Here is a 17,834-nt window from a genome sequence, read left to right as displayed (position 1 = left end):
AATCTGGCGTGTACGTCTCCGCCTGGGCTTCTGCTAACTCTTATCCTCTTTAACTGAGACTAATCTTTATCCTTCTACTAGCTTTCAAATGCATGCAGTGTATGTGTGTGTGTGTTTGTGTGTGTGTGTAAAGTGTGTGACAGAGAGAGAGAAAGATAAATTGTCCCTTTTAAGTGTTTGTCTATGCGGATGTGCGTGTGTGTTGTGTGAGTGTGTGTGTTTGTCTGTGTGTGATGTGTGTGTGATGTGTGTGACAGAGAGAGAAGGTGTATCTGTGAGTGTGTCCCTTTTCAGTGTGTGTCTATGCGGTTGTGTGTGTTGTATGTGTGTTGTGTGTGTGATGTGAGTCATTTGGACAGGCTATCTAAACTGTGTTTGGTGTTAAAAATAGGAATTCTGTGGCGGCATTGTGCTTGGCACATCGCTAAAAGCATCACCTGCATTCTCTCTCCCCTGTAAATTACCTCAAAATGTACCAAACCATGGAGAAAAAAACACCATCAGAATCAATGGGATCAAAAATATCAAAGCACACTGACTGAAAGTGTCGTAGTGACCAGAGCCAACATTTAAATGGCACCTTCACAAATTTATGAAAGCCTCTATGTTCAAATCAAGAGACGAGGGGGCAATTCAAACACTGCACCGCAAAGAGCTAGATAATTCTTGATGCCTTTTAGACATAAGCATGTTATATTTGTAATTATTTTTTACTTGACATTTGGCTTGTTCATTACAAGATGAGAAAAGCAAGAGAGCATCAATGTGCTGTACTATGTGCAAAGCATTCTGGTACTTTGCCTATAACTGGCTCCATTGTACACTGCTCTATAATTAGTAAGATGGTTATTTACAGAGAAATATGAGGCGGAGATATTCAATTATGATCCTTGAGAACCACATCACTGTTGTTTTCCATCCTTTCCCTCCAATCAGGGACTGATCCAGACCTGGGTCACCAGGTGAGCGACCACTCCGGCCAATCAATGGCCGACATAACAGTAACTGACCAATTATCTACCAGGTACAGCACAAACTAAAACCAGAAGTACTTCAGTCCTCGATGGCGGGAATTGAATAGCCCTGAGACAATAGATGAATGTATAGAGGTGACGTACATGTAACATGGAGGTACAAGGTTGTGGTATCAAATCCCAGGGTGTTCTCTGCCAAGGCCGAGACACGGAATATCCCAGCCGTCTTGTAAACGTGTCTGATCCCCTCTTCGATCCAGCTCAGGTTGGAGTAGGAGACTGCCGTGCCATCTCCGAAATCCAGTTGGATGTTGGTTCTCATTGAGTCACCCTGGAAAGCAAGTAAAGTCTCAAGTAAGGACTACAGATGAAGAAAGAAAGAAAGAAAGAAAGAAAGAAAGAAAGAAAGAAAGAAAGAAAGAAAGAAAGAAAGAAAGAAAGAAAGAAAGAAAGAAAGAAAGAAAGAAAGAAAGAAAGAAAGAAAGAAAGAAAGAAAGAAAGAGTCCCAAACATCATTATTATTTAAAAACACACAAGTCCATTGTATTTGAGAGCCCAGCCAGATGCTTGTACTTGTGTTTATTCTAGACTTAAATACATATCATTGTTGAAATGGGGTTCAATACAATGCCCCAAAACCACAGTACCACTCAGTAATCAGCACTCAGCATGCATGGGCACAGGCAAGGCATCATTCTTTTGTTTTTGTCAAAAGTCCAACAGCTGGTGTTGTGAAACCTCTACATTAGCGTGCATCCTGAGTCTGACATGTTACATAACACCACTGGGAGTGTCTGGCTCCTGTGGCGTGAACGTGTGTGTGTGTGATGGAGAGAGAGAACCACAGGGAGGTCGCATATTATTCTGCCCCACCGTGAGAGCAGTGTGTTTGCCTGTTACTGCTAATGAGGTGTGTGTGTGTCTCTCTCTCTCTCTCTCTTTGTGTGTGTGTGTGTGTGTGTGTGTGTGATAGAGAGCAAATGTGTGTGAGAGACCCTCCCTGCTCTGCCACTACAGTATCTGCAGCAGGTCTACTCAGGGTGGTTACATCTGGCACTTCCCTAGGATCAACAGTCAACACACACACACATACAAACACCACACGTGTTGTTGGTGGCTCCAGCTGCCGCTGCGACCAAACCCTCCCACTTATCCGGCCCGTACCCTGAGAGCAAGCGCAACTAACTCCCAGCCTCCCCGTGGCACATTGTAACGCAATGCAATTGGGATCTTCATTTGTAACACTGCATTAGCACAAGGGGGCTCCGGTTCAGCAACAAACACAACAATAGCAACATGCAAAACCCATCATTCTCTCTCTCTCTCTCTCTCTCTCTCTCTCTCTCTCTCTTCTTTTCAAGCGCAGCAGAGTGTGAAAACATGGGAGGGTTGGCTGTGTGTGGGGGAAGGCTTCTGGGGGTATATTTCACACCATTATACCCAGAAAATTATAAACTATGAATAAGCCGAATAAAGAAAGGTAGAATAGAATGGAAGAAAAGGGATAACAGTGGCGGCTATTGTGTGGAACTGTAATGGCCCACAATCCTTTGCCAAAATGGCACTCGGAATGGCACTTAGGTCTACGGTGGCGTTGAAGTCATTCAGGCTTTTGTCAGTGTCTGTTGTTGACACTCTCTGGACACTTCTAGTTCTCTATCCAGGTGTCCTGGGATCACTAGCTAATCTGCATGAGACTGATGCTGGCTTGCTGGCTAAATGTCAAGCTTTGTGTCCATGGATCCGTGTGTGACTCAGAGGGCCAACAAATCCAAAACGCATAATAGGGGAAGCGTCATGGTCTAAACAGCAGTGCTGGTTGACAATAAGGGGTTTTGTTAATTTAGATCCAGACACAGCAGGACTGTGTACAGGACTCTTGTTCAGGTGAACGTCAACACACGAAGGATGGTGTAAACGGTGTGACATCAGTGCTGTCATGCTGACGGTGTGTCATACCTGGGTTCAAATAGTTCTAGATTTCTTTCAAATGGTTTGAGCGTTTGCCTGGAGAGCTAGATGGAAGGATTTGCACTTTTGGGGATATTCCATTGGTTCTGGTTGGTGTACACATGACATGCTATAAGAGAGCTAATGTACAGTAAATCTGGTTGGTGTACACATTACATGCTATAAGGTAGCTAATGTACAGTAAATATGGTTGGTGTACACATTATATGCTATAAGTTAGCTAATGTACAGTAAATCTGGTTGGTGTACACATTATATGCTATAAGGTAGCTAATGTACAGTAAATCTGGTTGGTGTACACATGACATGCTATAAGGTCACTTTGTGATAATGAAATCTTGACGTGTGACACTACAGATCCTATCCCTCTCTCAAAACATCAAACTTTCTTCCACCTCTCTCTCTCCTTTTTTTAACGTTTTCTGAACATATTAAATATTTAGGCCCATTTGCTCTCCCCAAGAAATACTGCCATCTTGGGCTTCATGAATATAAATTAAAGTCTGAATTCAACGGGAGCGAAGGATTTTCCAAATGCATAAGACCCAACGCCATGAGGATTCCTCACCTCCATTAGTCTCCTGTGATAGTTATTTTTAATTATTTTGAGACTGAAATGATTATATAATACATTTCACAAACGTTTTGACCACATGGCATATGTCTCTCTTATCAGAGGATGCCTCTCTTAATGGAAGAAATAGATCCTAATTTCCTTAACTCATCACACTGTAATATGACAGCTGGGCCGGGAGAGACCTCGTGGGAGAGACACTTACTTCTTATCTGCAGAGCAGGGGCAAAGCACCGCCGCACAGAGCAGAGCGCTACCGCACTTATTCCACCTGAATGTAATGTGATGTGGTTTAAAAGTGCCTAGGGAGTGAGGGGAGCGAGCCAAGGTCCTGGCCCTAGAAGGAGGCTTCTCTGCATCTATCACTCTATAACAGGGTCTCCAGGGTGTATCTCTCTCCAAGGTCTTTAGCTCTTACTCTGTCTCTGGGCTCGGGGCTTGGGGCTCAGTGCCTGTAGCTGTGTGTGGGTGATGTTATGTTGCAAGTTACTGTTAAACTTTCAGCAGTTGGTGTATATGGGATGACATAACAGGGAAATAATTTCAGGCATATGCCTGGAGAAACATCCATGTTGAACATATGGGAAACACATCAATATTTCACTCAGTAATATAGGTCTACATTGAGTGAGTTGTGCACCACATGCTAGTATTACTTTTACAACCATGCATAACAATACATACACATAGATTGTTCATTCCATGGCTTAAGGTAAAAATCAATGCAACTCATAACAGGGCTGTATACAACGGCGTCCATTTGGGCTCTTAGGCCCACAACAGTGATATACAAAAAGCAGGCCATTTTGGCTCAAGGCCCAGCCCTACCTCATCCAGATGCACCAGGAAGGTGACGTTGGTGCCCAGGTCGGCGGTAAGCTTGCCCTCTCTGGTGGAGAGAGAAAGGCCTTTTGGAGCCCTGTTGGGACACATCTGCTTCCTGGGTGTGTACATGTCCTTGACTCCCTTGATGCAGTTGTTGGACACCACTTTTCGGTACCTTAAGAAGATTCCATATGAATGAGTTAGTACATGTTTAGTGTGGTTTACTGAGGTTATGGCTTCATGACACTACTAGTTAACAAGGCTAAGGTATTGGTCACGTTTATCAATGAAGCTTGACAAGAAATCGCGGAAATTGGATTTGTAACCTCAAAGTGACAGAGCAAGTGAACAAGACTTGCTATTCTTTGACTAAACTTTAAAATGTTTAGTAACTACTAAACAAAACAGTAGTTATTGGTCACATTGACAAAACTCCAAAATGCTTAGTGACTCCTAGACAAAACTTGACTTTTAACCTTAGGGAAGCGAATGCATATATTAAGGAAGTACCATTCTCCTCAGACCTCAGCCATCCTGAGGCGTCCTAATCTGTGTCCTAGGACTCCTGACAGTGCTTTGTAGCTCTCAGCAGTACACTATGTCACTCAGTATAGATCTACTGTCTGGTGAATGACTCAGGCCTAAATAGCCAATATCACTATTCACACTAGGAGCCGTGCCAGTGGGTGTGACACCCTGACAGTGTTTCATTACAGTGGGAAGATGACTTCTCTTTTGAAATGTTTGATACCTATTCAGGCTTTTTAACATGGACCATATTATGATGAACATAATGCTTTACAAAATGAAATGGAAAACATTTTTAAAAAACGGCAACATATTTTATCTTTCATTCAGCAGAAATATACAGAAGGGTTGCCTTCACTTAGAATAGAAAACATAGAAACGCTACAAAATAGTGCCCATATGTGCAACTCACCCTGTGCTGTTGAGGTAGTTCTGTCCTTGGCTGCAGCTCCTTGATACAACAGCTGGGTTGAACCAGAACGCTGGTAGACAGTTCCCTTCTCTACGCCGTTCATAGCCATAATCACTATAACAAATCACAAATCTGATCAATATCAACACTTTACCCCTACCTATATATAAAAATCTACCTCAATTCCCTTGTTCCCCTGCACGTCAACTCGGTACTGGTACCCCGTGTATATAGCCAAGTTATCGTTACTCATTGCCTATTTGTTATTATTTTTCTATATTTTTCTCTCTGAATTGTTGGAAAGGGCCCGTAAGTAAGCATTTTACTGTTTTACTGCTATTTACGAAGCATGTGATAAATACAATTTGATTTGATTTTGATCCAAAGGACATACAGTATTACTGTATAATATGTTACAGCTTCTCTCTCCTATCCCCTCAGCACAATACATATAATAGTAATTTTGTTGCATTGCAATGCATCATTATTATATATTGATTGGGCTGCAATTGACAAATGCTCCAGATCAGCAGAACTAGGAAGACTGAGCCCTGGGGGACAGGCAACACAGGTTGACGTTAGCTACCTCCCAATCACAAAGTGATTTACATCGGGCAAAGCAGGTTAGGCAAGTGCCCATTCTAATAATGATGCTGTCATTGATTTATCAATTAATTACCTAGCCAGAACTAACAGGAAGCAACAAAGTCTGAGGTCCCTCTAGGACTCCCTATGGCCTGGTCTGGCCTCAGTGTGATAAGGAACCTTCTCCATTCATTGACAGGCTGTCAAGTGAAGTTATGATGTTATGGTTGGAGGGGATAATAGTTATAAGGGACCAAGTGAGTCCAATGAGGGTACAGTGTCCAGTTAAGGACATTACAGCACTGATCACAGCTTTGGTAATGCTTTGATTCAATTTCTTTCCAGTAAGTCAAACAAAAGTATGGTGTCCAGTTTAGTACATTATAGTCATGCAGACTCCCATGGTGTTTTGGTTACAAATTAATACTAATCTCTCCTCACTTATGATTAATATAATATATGAAGTGTTATATATATATATATATATATATACACTGAACAAAAATATAAACACGACATGTAAAGTGTTGTAATGTGTCATGAGCTGAAATAAAAGACACCAGAAATGTTCCATATGCACAAAGAAATGATTTCACTCAAATAGTGTGTGCACACATTTGTTTACATCCCTGTTAGTGAGAATTTCTCCTTTGCCAAGGTAATCCATCCACCTGACAGGTGTGGCATATCAATAAGCTGATTAAACAGCATGATAATTACACATGTGCACCTTGTGATGTGGACAATAAAAGGCCACTCTAAAATGTGCAGTTTTGTCACACAACACAATGCTACAGATGTCTCAGGTTTTGAGGGAGCATGCAATTGGCATGCTGACTGCAGGAATGTCCACCAGAGCTGTTGCCAGAGAATTAAATGATAATTTCTCTACCATAAGCCACCTCCAACGTCATTTTAGAGAATTTGGCAGTACATCCAACCGGCCTCACAACCAAAGACCACTTGTATGTCGTCGTGTGGGCAAGAGGTTTGTTGATGTCAACGTTGTGAACAGAGTGCCCCACGGTGGCTCTGGGGTTATGGTATGGGCAGGCATAAGCTACAGACAACGAACACAAGTGCATTTTATCAATGGCAATTTGAATGCACAGAAATACTGTGACAAGATCCTGAGGCCCATTGTGAGGCCCATATTTCTTGAAGGTATCTGTGACCAACAGATAAATATCTGTATTCCCAGTCAAGTGAAATCCATAGATTAGGGCCTAGTTTATTTATTTCAATTGATTGATTTCCTCATATGAACTGTAACTCAGTAAAATCTTAGAAATTGTTGCATGTTGCATTTATATTTTTGTTCAGTATGTAATCTCTGATTTCAGTCTAGTCACTGTCCCACTTTGGAATCAATCCCTGGATCTCAAAGAGATTGTTTATTGTATTTTTGAATTTCACTGTCTCTATCACCAGCTGCTGAGCTAGAGAGCTAGAGAGCTAGAGAGAGAGAGAGAGAGAGAGAGAGAGAGAGAGAGAGAGAGAGAGAGAGAGAGAGAGAGAGAGAGAGAGAGAGAGAGAGAGAGAGAGAGAGAGAGAGAGAGAGAGAGAGAGAGAGAGAGAGAGAGAGAGAGAGAGAGAGAGAGAGATGACATGTGGTCAGGAAGTTTGTGAAATGTATCATATAATAATTTCAGTCCCAAAATAATTAAAAACAACTATACATTTAACATTTTAGTCATTTAGCAGACGCTCTTATCCAGAGCGACTTACAGGAGCAATTAGGATTAAGTGCCTTGCTTAAGGGCACATCGACAGATTTTTCACCTAGTCGGCTCGGGGATTAGAACCAGCGACCTTTCGGTTACTGGCACAACGCTCTTACCCACTAAGCTACCTGCCGCCTTTTTACAGGAGACTAATGGATTCAAATTAAAACTCATACAGTCTGACCTGACACCGCTGGCATTTATATAAAAATGTGTCATTGCTTTTCTCTTCCCTGCCTTTAGAAGATAAAAAACAACCTAGCAGTCCTATCAACACCCCTCATCTTCTCTACATTATTACAAACATAGTAAATTGCGTAAAATGTTCCCCAAACATATCTGATAATTGGAGCACTGACACCAAAAATGAACCAAATTAATGGGATCCTGAAATAGTGTATTGAATCCAAAATTGGCTCAAATGGGACAAAACACACAAAACATCATAGGAAATGTCTCTCTCTTTTATGGACAATGAATGCTGAACTTCTGTTTATCTCCTCATGTTTAGATTAGAAGAAAAAAAAACTTTGTGATAAAAGATGTGCTAGGACATGTGTTCATGTGTTCTATTATACTGCAATTGTGAGTTATTATACTAGTATACTATAATTACCATTCAAAGTCGTGGGCCCGACAGATACACGACTCAGCAGAGAGGACTTTGGCGTAGTCTTTTCCCAGCATGCAATAGTTTCCTGGTCTGCGTTTCATATAGATCTGTTTCTGGCCCATCACACACGGCTCGCCCTGTGAAACACATACAGGATATGAATCCATATAGTACACACACATGGGATTACAGTATGTCATTTTCAAATGTCAAATTAACATAGAACAGCAGGTCAAACCATTCTTATGTTAACCTATTGAGCTTATTGTAACTACCCAAACACTATAAGTACACTGCATCTACCATGTTAAATCATTGTTACCCAGGGGAAATGGGGAGGGTCATGCTTTTTCAATTTCAGTCAGGGGGAGGTTTTAGTATTTTATTATTTAGTCCAGGGGAGAGTCAGGTAATTTGTAATCGATTAAATGTCATATTGCTCAGGGTTGGAGAATTAGTTGCTTACTATAGTATCTCGATGTGTGCCCGATGACGCCCCTCATCCCTGATTCTCTGCTGGGTGCGCAATATCAAGTGTGCCTAGTGTGGTCTCAATAAAATGATCCATAGCCTAAACTATATGTTATAGGACTAGGCTACATGAAGAGCATGCTAGGAGAAGCACAGGGCAAAGTTATATTTCTAAGAAAATGTACTTCCTTCCTGAGTTTTTGCACTGCTGGGATGGTGTATATAAAACTAGGTTACACTGCATTACACACTGCAATGGATAGGCGTTCACCAATCATGAGTCCCGGCCTGCTCTGCTCTTGCTGATGTAAACCATTTAGTGCTGCCTAACAAATAACTGTAACCAATGGCTGTGCTGTGTACGATGGCACTTTAGGAGGCGAGTCAAAGGCTTCTTCTGGATTATTATTATTATTTTATTTTGTTCTGCAATATCTGTGCACAAAGTCTAGGCCTACTGATGTCCTGTTCAGTTTGAGAGGGAGAGAGCAAAGATGAAAAGGAGGACTGGAGGTAAGTTTGCTACTGATATAATTTATTTTATTAAAAGCAATATGTTTCGTTGCCCATAATGATGCTTTCAAGCCATATTTGAGTAATTTACATAACTTACATTACTATGAAGCAGCAGCAGTTTATTTTGACTTTAGGCTATTATCAACAAGAGGGCTTTGTGTTGGTGACTAGTTCTTCCTATTCAAGAAATAAGAGGTAGGCCTACCTGTTTGACAGATTCAATTATGTCCACTATCCATAGACTTTGTCAGCCAATTCCTTCAGTCACCATGCACTCCTTAAATATCTCTGTGTCAGTGAAGTTAAAACCAGGGCTTGAATTGAGGCGATATGTGAGGGTATTGTGGCTTTTGTTAAAGAAAATGGCTAAAAATATAGGCCTACCCCTTTATCAGCTTGTTATTTTTTGGAAAGAAATTATATAAAGTGATCTATATCGACATGTTAGTCCACAATGCATTACGCTAGAAACAAGCTGTAAAATGCCGGGGAAAGATGTGACTCAGATTCATACGGTATATCTTTGGTTTGTCTCTATGACATTCAGAGGCTGTGCTACAACCTTCTATAGCCAAGGAGGAACATTTTTTACTTTGTTTGAGAAGTAATGTGTGATTCTGTCACTATCAATTGACGTTCGACAATTCAACAGGTTATTAAACAACATAATTACTCTAAAATCAGTGAGGAGCAAGCCAGTTAGCCTAAGAAGGAACAGAAATGTATTATTATATTATTATTATTTCCAACCTGTAGCTCGCTATTTAAGAAATCAATTGTGAAACATTTGTGACACGCTACAGGCTGGCAGGAGCGCTCAGCATTTCAACAAGTCATCAACAACAGCACTTCAACAACGCGCTTACAAATTTCACATTTATATGATTTTATTTTTAATTTTTTACTTAGAATTAAATAGAAACATGAGTTTGGCCAGTCTTTGGTTTGAGGATCAGCTATGCATGCCTAGTTTGTTAATTTAGCCTAGCAGATGCTCTTATATTCCCATGCCCTGATCACAATCAACACAAATCTATTTTGTAACAACAATATCATGGAATAAAATAGAAAAGTATATTTTCCCAAATGAAAAAAAGTTACAAGTGCATTTAGGCCTACGTGATGATATGGGACTGCTGTGTTAATCAACAAATGGCAAATGAATTGATGAACAGATACTTCAGTTGTAACTGGTTCTGTTGTGCTCAATGTTTACAGTTGATAGACAACTTTAGCACTTTTCCAAACTTACACTATCCTCTTTTTTAACAACAGCCTGTATAGATTAATGCAGTGTTTTTATTATAATGGAAACCTTTTCGCTTTTCACCCCTACCCTTGTCCACCATGGTGTATCGCTGGTGTATCGCTCCAGGTATCGCTGATTATAAATAAAGTACAGTCCCTAACTACCATGTAAATATATTGGTATTAGGTATTAGAAAATCGGGACACATATTGATAAGTTGGACTGACTTCCTGTTGAAGAGGTCTTACCTTATTGTGAAGGTGCCACGTCTGATAGTCTCCTTCTGTACATTTCCTGTTGAAGATGGACTTGTAGTCTATCTTGATAAGCTGCCACTCTGACCTATGGCTGAAGTGTCCAAAAAACCTTGAGAAAGCAAAGTAAGATAACCTCACTGTTCCTTCATAATGAAAAAACGAAACAAACTTTTCTCCATGGCAACTGAATGGATACACATGTTAATATAACTCGACAAGGGTTGTTAACGCTACAAGCTTTCACCAATTACCTAAAGTCTATGAGTAACTGCACCTTCCTTGTTAAATATGTCTGTCAGAAGCTAACAGACTGACAACCCTTATGAATCAAACCTTGTCTCCCATTTAGACGTCTGTTAATAAAGACGAGACGTTAGCATTCGTTTAATTGAAATTCCTCCCTCCCACCCCTTATATTCTTTCCTCCCCATCCCCTCATATCTTCTCTCCAAGAGGAACAGGGTTCCCAAGAGAACAAGAAGGAGAGACATTACATCATCCCTCTCATCCCTCCATCTCCTTCCCTTTCACCGAAAGGAACAGAGTCCCAAAAGAATGGAAGACAGAAAGATTAAACACATCATCACTCCATTTCTCTCTCCTTTCATCTCCACTAATCCCTTCTCCCCCCCCAAAAAAAAAACAACAACAACAACAACAGTGTCCCAACAGAACAGGACAGTGAAACATTTCTCCATCCCTCTGTGACTTCCTACCGCTGCTCACTCCTCACCAAAAGGAACAGGGTCCCAAAAGAACGGAGGACAAAATAACATCCTCCTCCCATCTCCAGATCATTCAAATAAAATCCAATCAAATTTCATTTGTCACATGCGCTGAATACAACAGGTGTAGACCTTACCGTGAAATGCTTACTTACAAGCCCTTAACCAACAATGCAGTTTTAAGAAAATAGACTACAGTAAAAAAAAATATATATATATACAGTGGGGGGAAAAAGTACACTGCTCAAAAAAATAAAGGGAACACTTAAACAACACAATGTAACTCCAAGTCAATCACACTTCTGTGAAATCAAACTGTCCACTTAGGAAGCAACACTGATTGACAATAAATGTCACATGCTGTTGTGCAAATGGAATAGACAACAGGTGGAAATTATAGGCAATTAGCAAGACACCCCCAATAAAGAAGTGGTTCTGCAGGTGGTGACCACAGACCACTTCTCAGTTCCTATGCTTCCTGGTTGATGTTTTGGTCACTTTTGAATGCTGGCGGTGCTTTCACTCTAGTGGTAGCATGAGACGGAGTCTACAACCCACACAAGTGGCTCAGGTAGTGCAGCTCATCCAGGATGGCACATCAATGCGAGCTGTGGCAAGAAGGTTTGCTGTGTCTGTCAGCGTAGTGTCCAGAGCATGGAGGCGCTACCAGGAGACAGGCCAGTACATCAGGAGACGTGGAGGAGGCCGTAGGAGGGCAACAACCCAGCAGCAGGACCGCTACCTCCGCCTTTGTGCAAGGAGGAGCAGGAGGAGCACTGCCAGAGCCCTGCAAAATGACCTCCAGCAGGCCACAAATGTGCATGTGTCTGCTCAAATGGTCAGAAACAGACTCCATGAGGGTGGTATGAGGGCCCGACGTCCACAGGTGGGGGTTGTGCTTACAGCCCAACACCGTGCAGGACGTTTGGCATTTGCCAGAGAACACCAAGATTGGCAAATTCGCCCCTGGCGCCCCGTGCTCTTCACAGATGAAAGCAGGTTCACACTGAGCACATGTGACAGACATGACAGAGTCTGGAGACGCCGTGGAGAATGTTCTGCTGCCTGCAACATCCTCCAGCATGACCGGTTTGGCGGTGGGTCAGTCATGGTGTGGGGTGGCATTTCTTTGGGGGGCCGCACAGTCCTCCATGTGCTCGCCAGAGGTAGCCTGACTGCCATTAGGTACCGAGATGAGATCCTCAGACCCCTTGTGAGACCATATACTGGTGCGGTTGGCCCTGGGTTCCTCCTAATGCAAGACAATGCTAGACCTCATGTGGCTGGAGTGTGTCAGCAGTTCCTGCAAGAGGAAGGCATTAATGCTATGGACTGGCCCGCCCGTTCCCCAGACCTGAATCCAATTGAGCACATCTGGGACATCATGTCTCGCTCCATCCACCTCCTCATCAGGAGCATGCCCAGGCGTTGTAGGGAGGTCATACAGGCACGTGGAGGCCACACACACTACTGAGCCTCATTTTGACTTGTTTTAAGGACATTACATCAAAGTTGGATCAGCCTGTAGTGTGGTTTTCCACTTTAATTTTGAGGGTGACTCCAAATCCAGACCTCCATGGGTTGATACATTTGATTACCATTGATAATTTGTGTGATTTTGTTGTCAGCATATTCAACTATGTAAAGAAAAAAGTATTTAATAAGATTATTTCATTCATTCAGATCTAGGATGTGTTGTTTAAGTGTTCCCTTTATTTTTTTGAGCAGTGTATTTAGTCAGCTACCAATTGTGCAAGTTCTCCCACTTAAAAAGATGAGAGAGGCCTGTAATTGTCATCATAGGTACACGTCAACTATGACAGACAAATTGAGGAAAAAAAATCCAGAAAATCACATTGTAGGATTTTTAATGAATTTATTTGCAAATTATGGTGGAAAATAAGTATTTGGTCACCTACAAACAAGCAAGATTTCTGTCTCTCACAGACCTGTAACTTCTTCTTTAAGAGGCTCCTCTGTCCTCTACTCGTTACCTGTATTAATGGCACCTGTTTGAACTTGTTATCAGTATAAAAGAGACCTGTCCACAACCTCAAACAGTCACACTCCAAACTCCACTATGGCCAAGACCAAAGAGCTGTCAAAGGACACCAGAAACAAAATTGTAGACCTGCACCAGGCTGGGAAGACTGAATCTGCAATAGCTTGGTTTGAAGAAATCAACTGTGGGAGCAATTATTAGGAAATGGAAGACATACAAGACCACTGATAATCTCCCTCGATCTGGGGCTCCAAGCAAGATCTCACCCCGTGGGGTCAAAATGATCACTAGGACGGTGAGCAAAAATCCCAGAACCACACGGGGGGACCTAGTGAATGACCTGCAGAGAGCTGGGACCAAAGTAACAAAGCCTACCATCAGTAACACACTACGCCGCCAGGGACTCAAATCCTGCAGTGCCAGACGTGTCCCCCTGCTTAAGCCAGTACATGTCCAGGCCCGTCTCAAGTTTGCTAGAGTGCATTTGGATGATCCAGAAGAGGATTGGGAGAATGTCATATGGTCAGATGAAACCAAAATAGAAATTTTAGGTAAAAACTCAACTCGTCGTGTTTGGAGGACAAAGAATGCTGAGTTGCATCCAAAGAACACCATACATACTGTGAAGCATGTGGGTGGAAACATTTACATTTACATTTACGTCATTTAGCAGACGCTCTTATCCAGAGCGACTTACAAATAGGTGCATTCACCTTATAGCCAGTAGTACAACCACTTTACAATGTTTGTTGGTTGGGGTAAGGGGGGGGTAGAAGGATTACTTTATCCTATCCCAGGTATTCCTTAAAGAGGTGGGGTTTCAAATGTCTCCGGAAGGTGGTGAGTGACTCCGCTGTCCTCATGCTTTGGGGCTGTTTTTCTGCAAAGGGACCAGGACGACTGATCCGTGTAAAGGAAAGAATGAATGGGGCCATGTATCGTGAGATTTTGAGTGAAAACCTCCTTCCATCAGCAAGGGCATTGAAGATGAAACGTGGCTGGGTCTTTCAGCATGACAATGATCCCAAACACACCGCCCGGGCAACGAAGGAGTGGCTTCGTAAGAAGCATTTCAAGGTCCTGGAGTGGCCTAGCCAGTCTCCAGATCTCAACCCCATAGTAAATCTTTGGAGGGAGTTGAAAGTCCGTGTTGCCCAGCGACAGCCCCAAAACATCACTGCTCTAGAGGAGATCTGCATGTAGGAATGGGCCAAAATACCAGCAACAGTGTGTGAAAACCTTGTGAAGACTTACAGAAAACGTTTGACCTGTGTCATTGCCAACAAAGGGTATATAACAAAGTATTGAGAAACTTTTGTTATTGACCAAATACTTATTTTCCACCATAATTTGCAAATAAATTCATAAAAAATCCTACAATGTGATTTTCAGGAATTTTTTTTCTCATTTTGTCTGTCATAGTTGATGTGTACCTATGATGAAAAGTACAGGCCTCTCTCATCTTTTTAAGTGGGAGAACTTGCACAATTGGTGGCTGACTAAATACTTTTTCCCCCCACTGTATGTATACATATATATATATATATAATAACACAATAAAATAACAATAACAATGCTATATACAGGGGTTGCCAGTACCGAGTCAATGTGCGAGGGTACAGGTTAGTCGAGGTAATTTGTACATGTAGGTAGGGGTAAAGTGACTATGCATAGACAATAAACAGCGAGTAGCAGCAGTGTAAAAACAAAGGGGGGGGGGGGGGCATTTAATTAATTGTTCAGCAGCCTTATGGCTTGGGGGTAGAAGCTGTTAAGGAGCCTCTTGGACCTAGACTTGGCGCTCCAGTACCGCTTGCCGTGCGGTAGCAGAGAGAACAGTCTATGACTTGGGTGACTGGAGTCTTCGACAATTTTTTGGGCCTTCCTCTGACTACTCATGTCATTCCTCCATTCCTCCATCGTCCCTACTCACGTCATGATCTGGTTCTCTGTCCCGGCCTCCACCAGCATCCCGTCCACGAACAGAGGCACCAAGGAGAAGCTATGTCTGGTCCACTGCCTCCCCTCATCAAAACTGATCCTGGAACAGAGTCACCACATAATTACACATCAAATCAATCCCAAATTGCACCCAGGGCCTATAGGACTCTGGTCTAAAGTAGTGTTGCCTACTAGGAAGTAGTGTGCCATTTGGGATGTAACCATTCACATCTCAGACTGTGTGTAACAACAGGGCCCGTATTCATAACTCTGAGTAAGAGTGCTGATCTAGTTTTGCCTTTTAGATCATAATGAATGAGACACAGACCGGGGAGATCTGATCCTAGATCAGCATTCCTACTCTGAATACGATCCCAGATGCTCTCAATTACAGTGAGTCAACTGGGTTCATGGAAGATCAGTGGAGTGAATAGTCTCCATATACAGTTAGCCACTGAATCTCAGGTTGTATCTAATTGACTACAGTTAACACACGTTCTGCTGAATAGAAGAAAAAAACAGAACTCTGACTATCAATGCTTGGAGGCATAACAACTTGAAGGGAAAACAACAACGTCATGGGTCTTGGGTTAACTTACAGTCTATAGTGAGGTGGTGAACAAGAAAAAACACAACATACAAAACAAACCAGAATAGAACTGTTTCATGTTCTAACGACTACAAAATAGGGGAGGAGAGGTGGGGGGAGGAAAAAACATTTTTTTAAAAAGAGATTGGGCAACTTTCATCCTCCGGGCCTGTTCTCTATTGATTCTGACAGCTCATCAACATCACTTCAGATGTGAGAACACTGGAGTACTGTGTGTGACAAGGTTGGGAAGAACACTCAACAATGCAGAGTCTTGCACTAGGATACAAGAAGCAGCAGCCCCCTTGTTGCAGCTTCCATCCAAACCTCCGTCAGCCAGCATGCCTTCATCTGGCTATAAACTCAGACAACAGACAAAGCATTGATACGCATCTATTAGGAGGATACCAGAGTCAGGAAATGTTTACTGTTACACTAGCTGGGAGGAGAGAGAGAGAGAGAATGAGAGAGAGAGAGAGAGAGAGAGAGAGACGATTGGTTCGTAGAATCGCTTGCCTTGGTTCAAATAGTATTTGTTATCTTTCAAATACTTTAGCTGCCCGTTATTGAGCTTGCCTGGCCTAATGGGTCCCAATGGAATCGGCACAAAAGTGCAAACCCCGCCCATCTGTCACTCCAGACAATTAAATGGCTCAATTAAACACTGAAAGAAAACAAATACTATTTGAACCCTGGTCTGCTTCGAAGGCTTCTACTGTGTTCCTTTCCTCCACTAGTGCACTTAAATCGTCTAGGAGACACAACCAGATAGGAAGGGCTTCCTCAACACTTGACTGGTGCTAAAAGTAATTTCAAAATGTTTTCCTAAAGTGATATAAGAAGAACAGAAATGTGGTTTCAGTTGAGTTGTTCTTCACTGAGGCAAAATGTGGGCGCTCCAATTTAGAAGAGGATGGTCAATGTGTTAAAGTCCTAAAAGGGGGACTTGGTGAAGAAACATTTGGAAATCGGGAAAAACGCTTTATTGCATATGTTTGTGCTTTACAAGTTATTACAACCTTAAAAACTGCTTTTAATCAACAGATAAAATATAATTATGTTTTCTTGACATCAATAGACGTACTAACATGTTACAGCAACCAGTTTACAGAAATACAAACAGTGAATTAGGTTTAAACCTACTGTAAATGTCTGGTGGGGACAGTTGGTTGTTTCACAGCGACTAGGGCCCCTCCTTTATCCAGAAACCAGACGTTGTGTTCCTCCTCGAATATCTGAAAGAGGACACACAGGTAATTCAATATGATAGAATATTTACATACCATTTTTAACATATACCTACTGTACACATCTATCTCCGGGTGTAAGAAACTACAACAGTTTACAGCTGAATACTGAGAGTTTCAAAACACCTCATGATCAAAAGACAGAGACAGCAGTACTTGTCCAAAATACTTATTCTCCAGACTACAATATTTAATGTTGTCCTTGATCTGAATGCCTTAGATTTAACCCCCAGATTCACTCTAAACTCACCTGTCTCCAGTTGTTACCAGCATCAGATGAGATGAACATTCCAACGTTATTGTACGACAGCTCAGACCCAATATTCCCTGTGGTAAAAATACAACAAAGCATTAGTTAAATGTTCAAATGATGCTGAAAATATGAAGATACTATGAATTACAACGAGATAATAGATGCAGAGAAGAGAAGAACAACGATTCATGTTTAATGTGGATGGATATTTCTTAAGCAATGATGTAACATCTTCCTCTCTGAGGATATCGCTCCACTTTGTTGATGCGTTGTGATATCTCACAACCACTGTTCTGTGTCAGGCGTGAGTTAAGAGCTGCATCGTGTTTGTCAGGTTCACGAACTGATCTCTGCACCAGCTGATGTGTGTGTGTGTGT

General features: G+C 41.9%; 1 protein-coding gene across 1 annotated transcript in view; it reads right to left on the bottom strand.

Moving 5' to 3' along the window:
• Positions 1–17,834, bottom strand: part of LOC311131112 (VPS10 domain-containing receptor SorCS3-like) — a gene marked incomplete at both ends in the record, with an annotated part of 216,181 nt that overhangs the window by 10,099 nt on the left and 188,248 nt on the right. The window contains 8 exons of the mRNA XM_084163923.1: positions 1,119–1,305; positions 4,348–4,519; positions 5,285–5,398; positions 8,210–8,343; positions 10,691–10,808; positions 15,360–15,467; positions 17,100–17,191; positions 17,454–17,530. Coding sequence (XP_084020049.1) covers positions 1,119–1,305; positions 4,348–4,519; positions 5,285–5,398; positions 8,210–8,343; positions 10,691–10,808; positions 15,360–15,467; positions 17,100–17,191; positions 17,454–17,530 — 1,002 coding nt within the window. The remainder of the gene's footprint in view (positions 1–1,118; positions 1,306–4,347; positions 4,520–5,284; positions 5,399–8,209; positions 8,344–10,690; positions 10,809–15,359; positions 15,468–17,099; positions 17,192–17,453; positions 17,531–17,834) is intronic.

Source organism: Coregonus lavaretus (assembly GCF_964263955.1).
Source record: "Coregonus lavaretus genome assembly, chromosome: 6".
Lineage (NCBI taxonomy): Eukaryota > Metazoa > Chordata > Actinopteri > Salmoniformes > Salmonidae > Coregonus > Coregonus lavaretus.
This window is presented reverse-complemented; position numbering and strand designations above follow the sequence as displayed.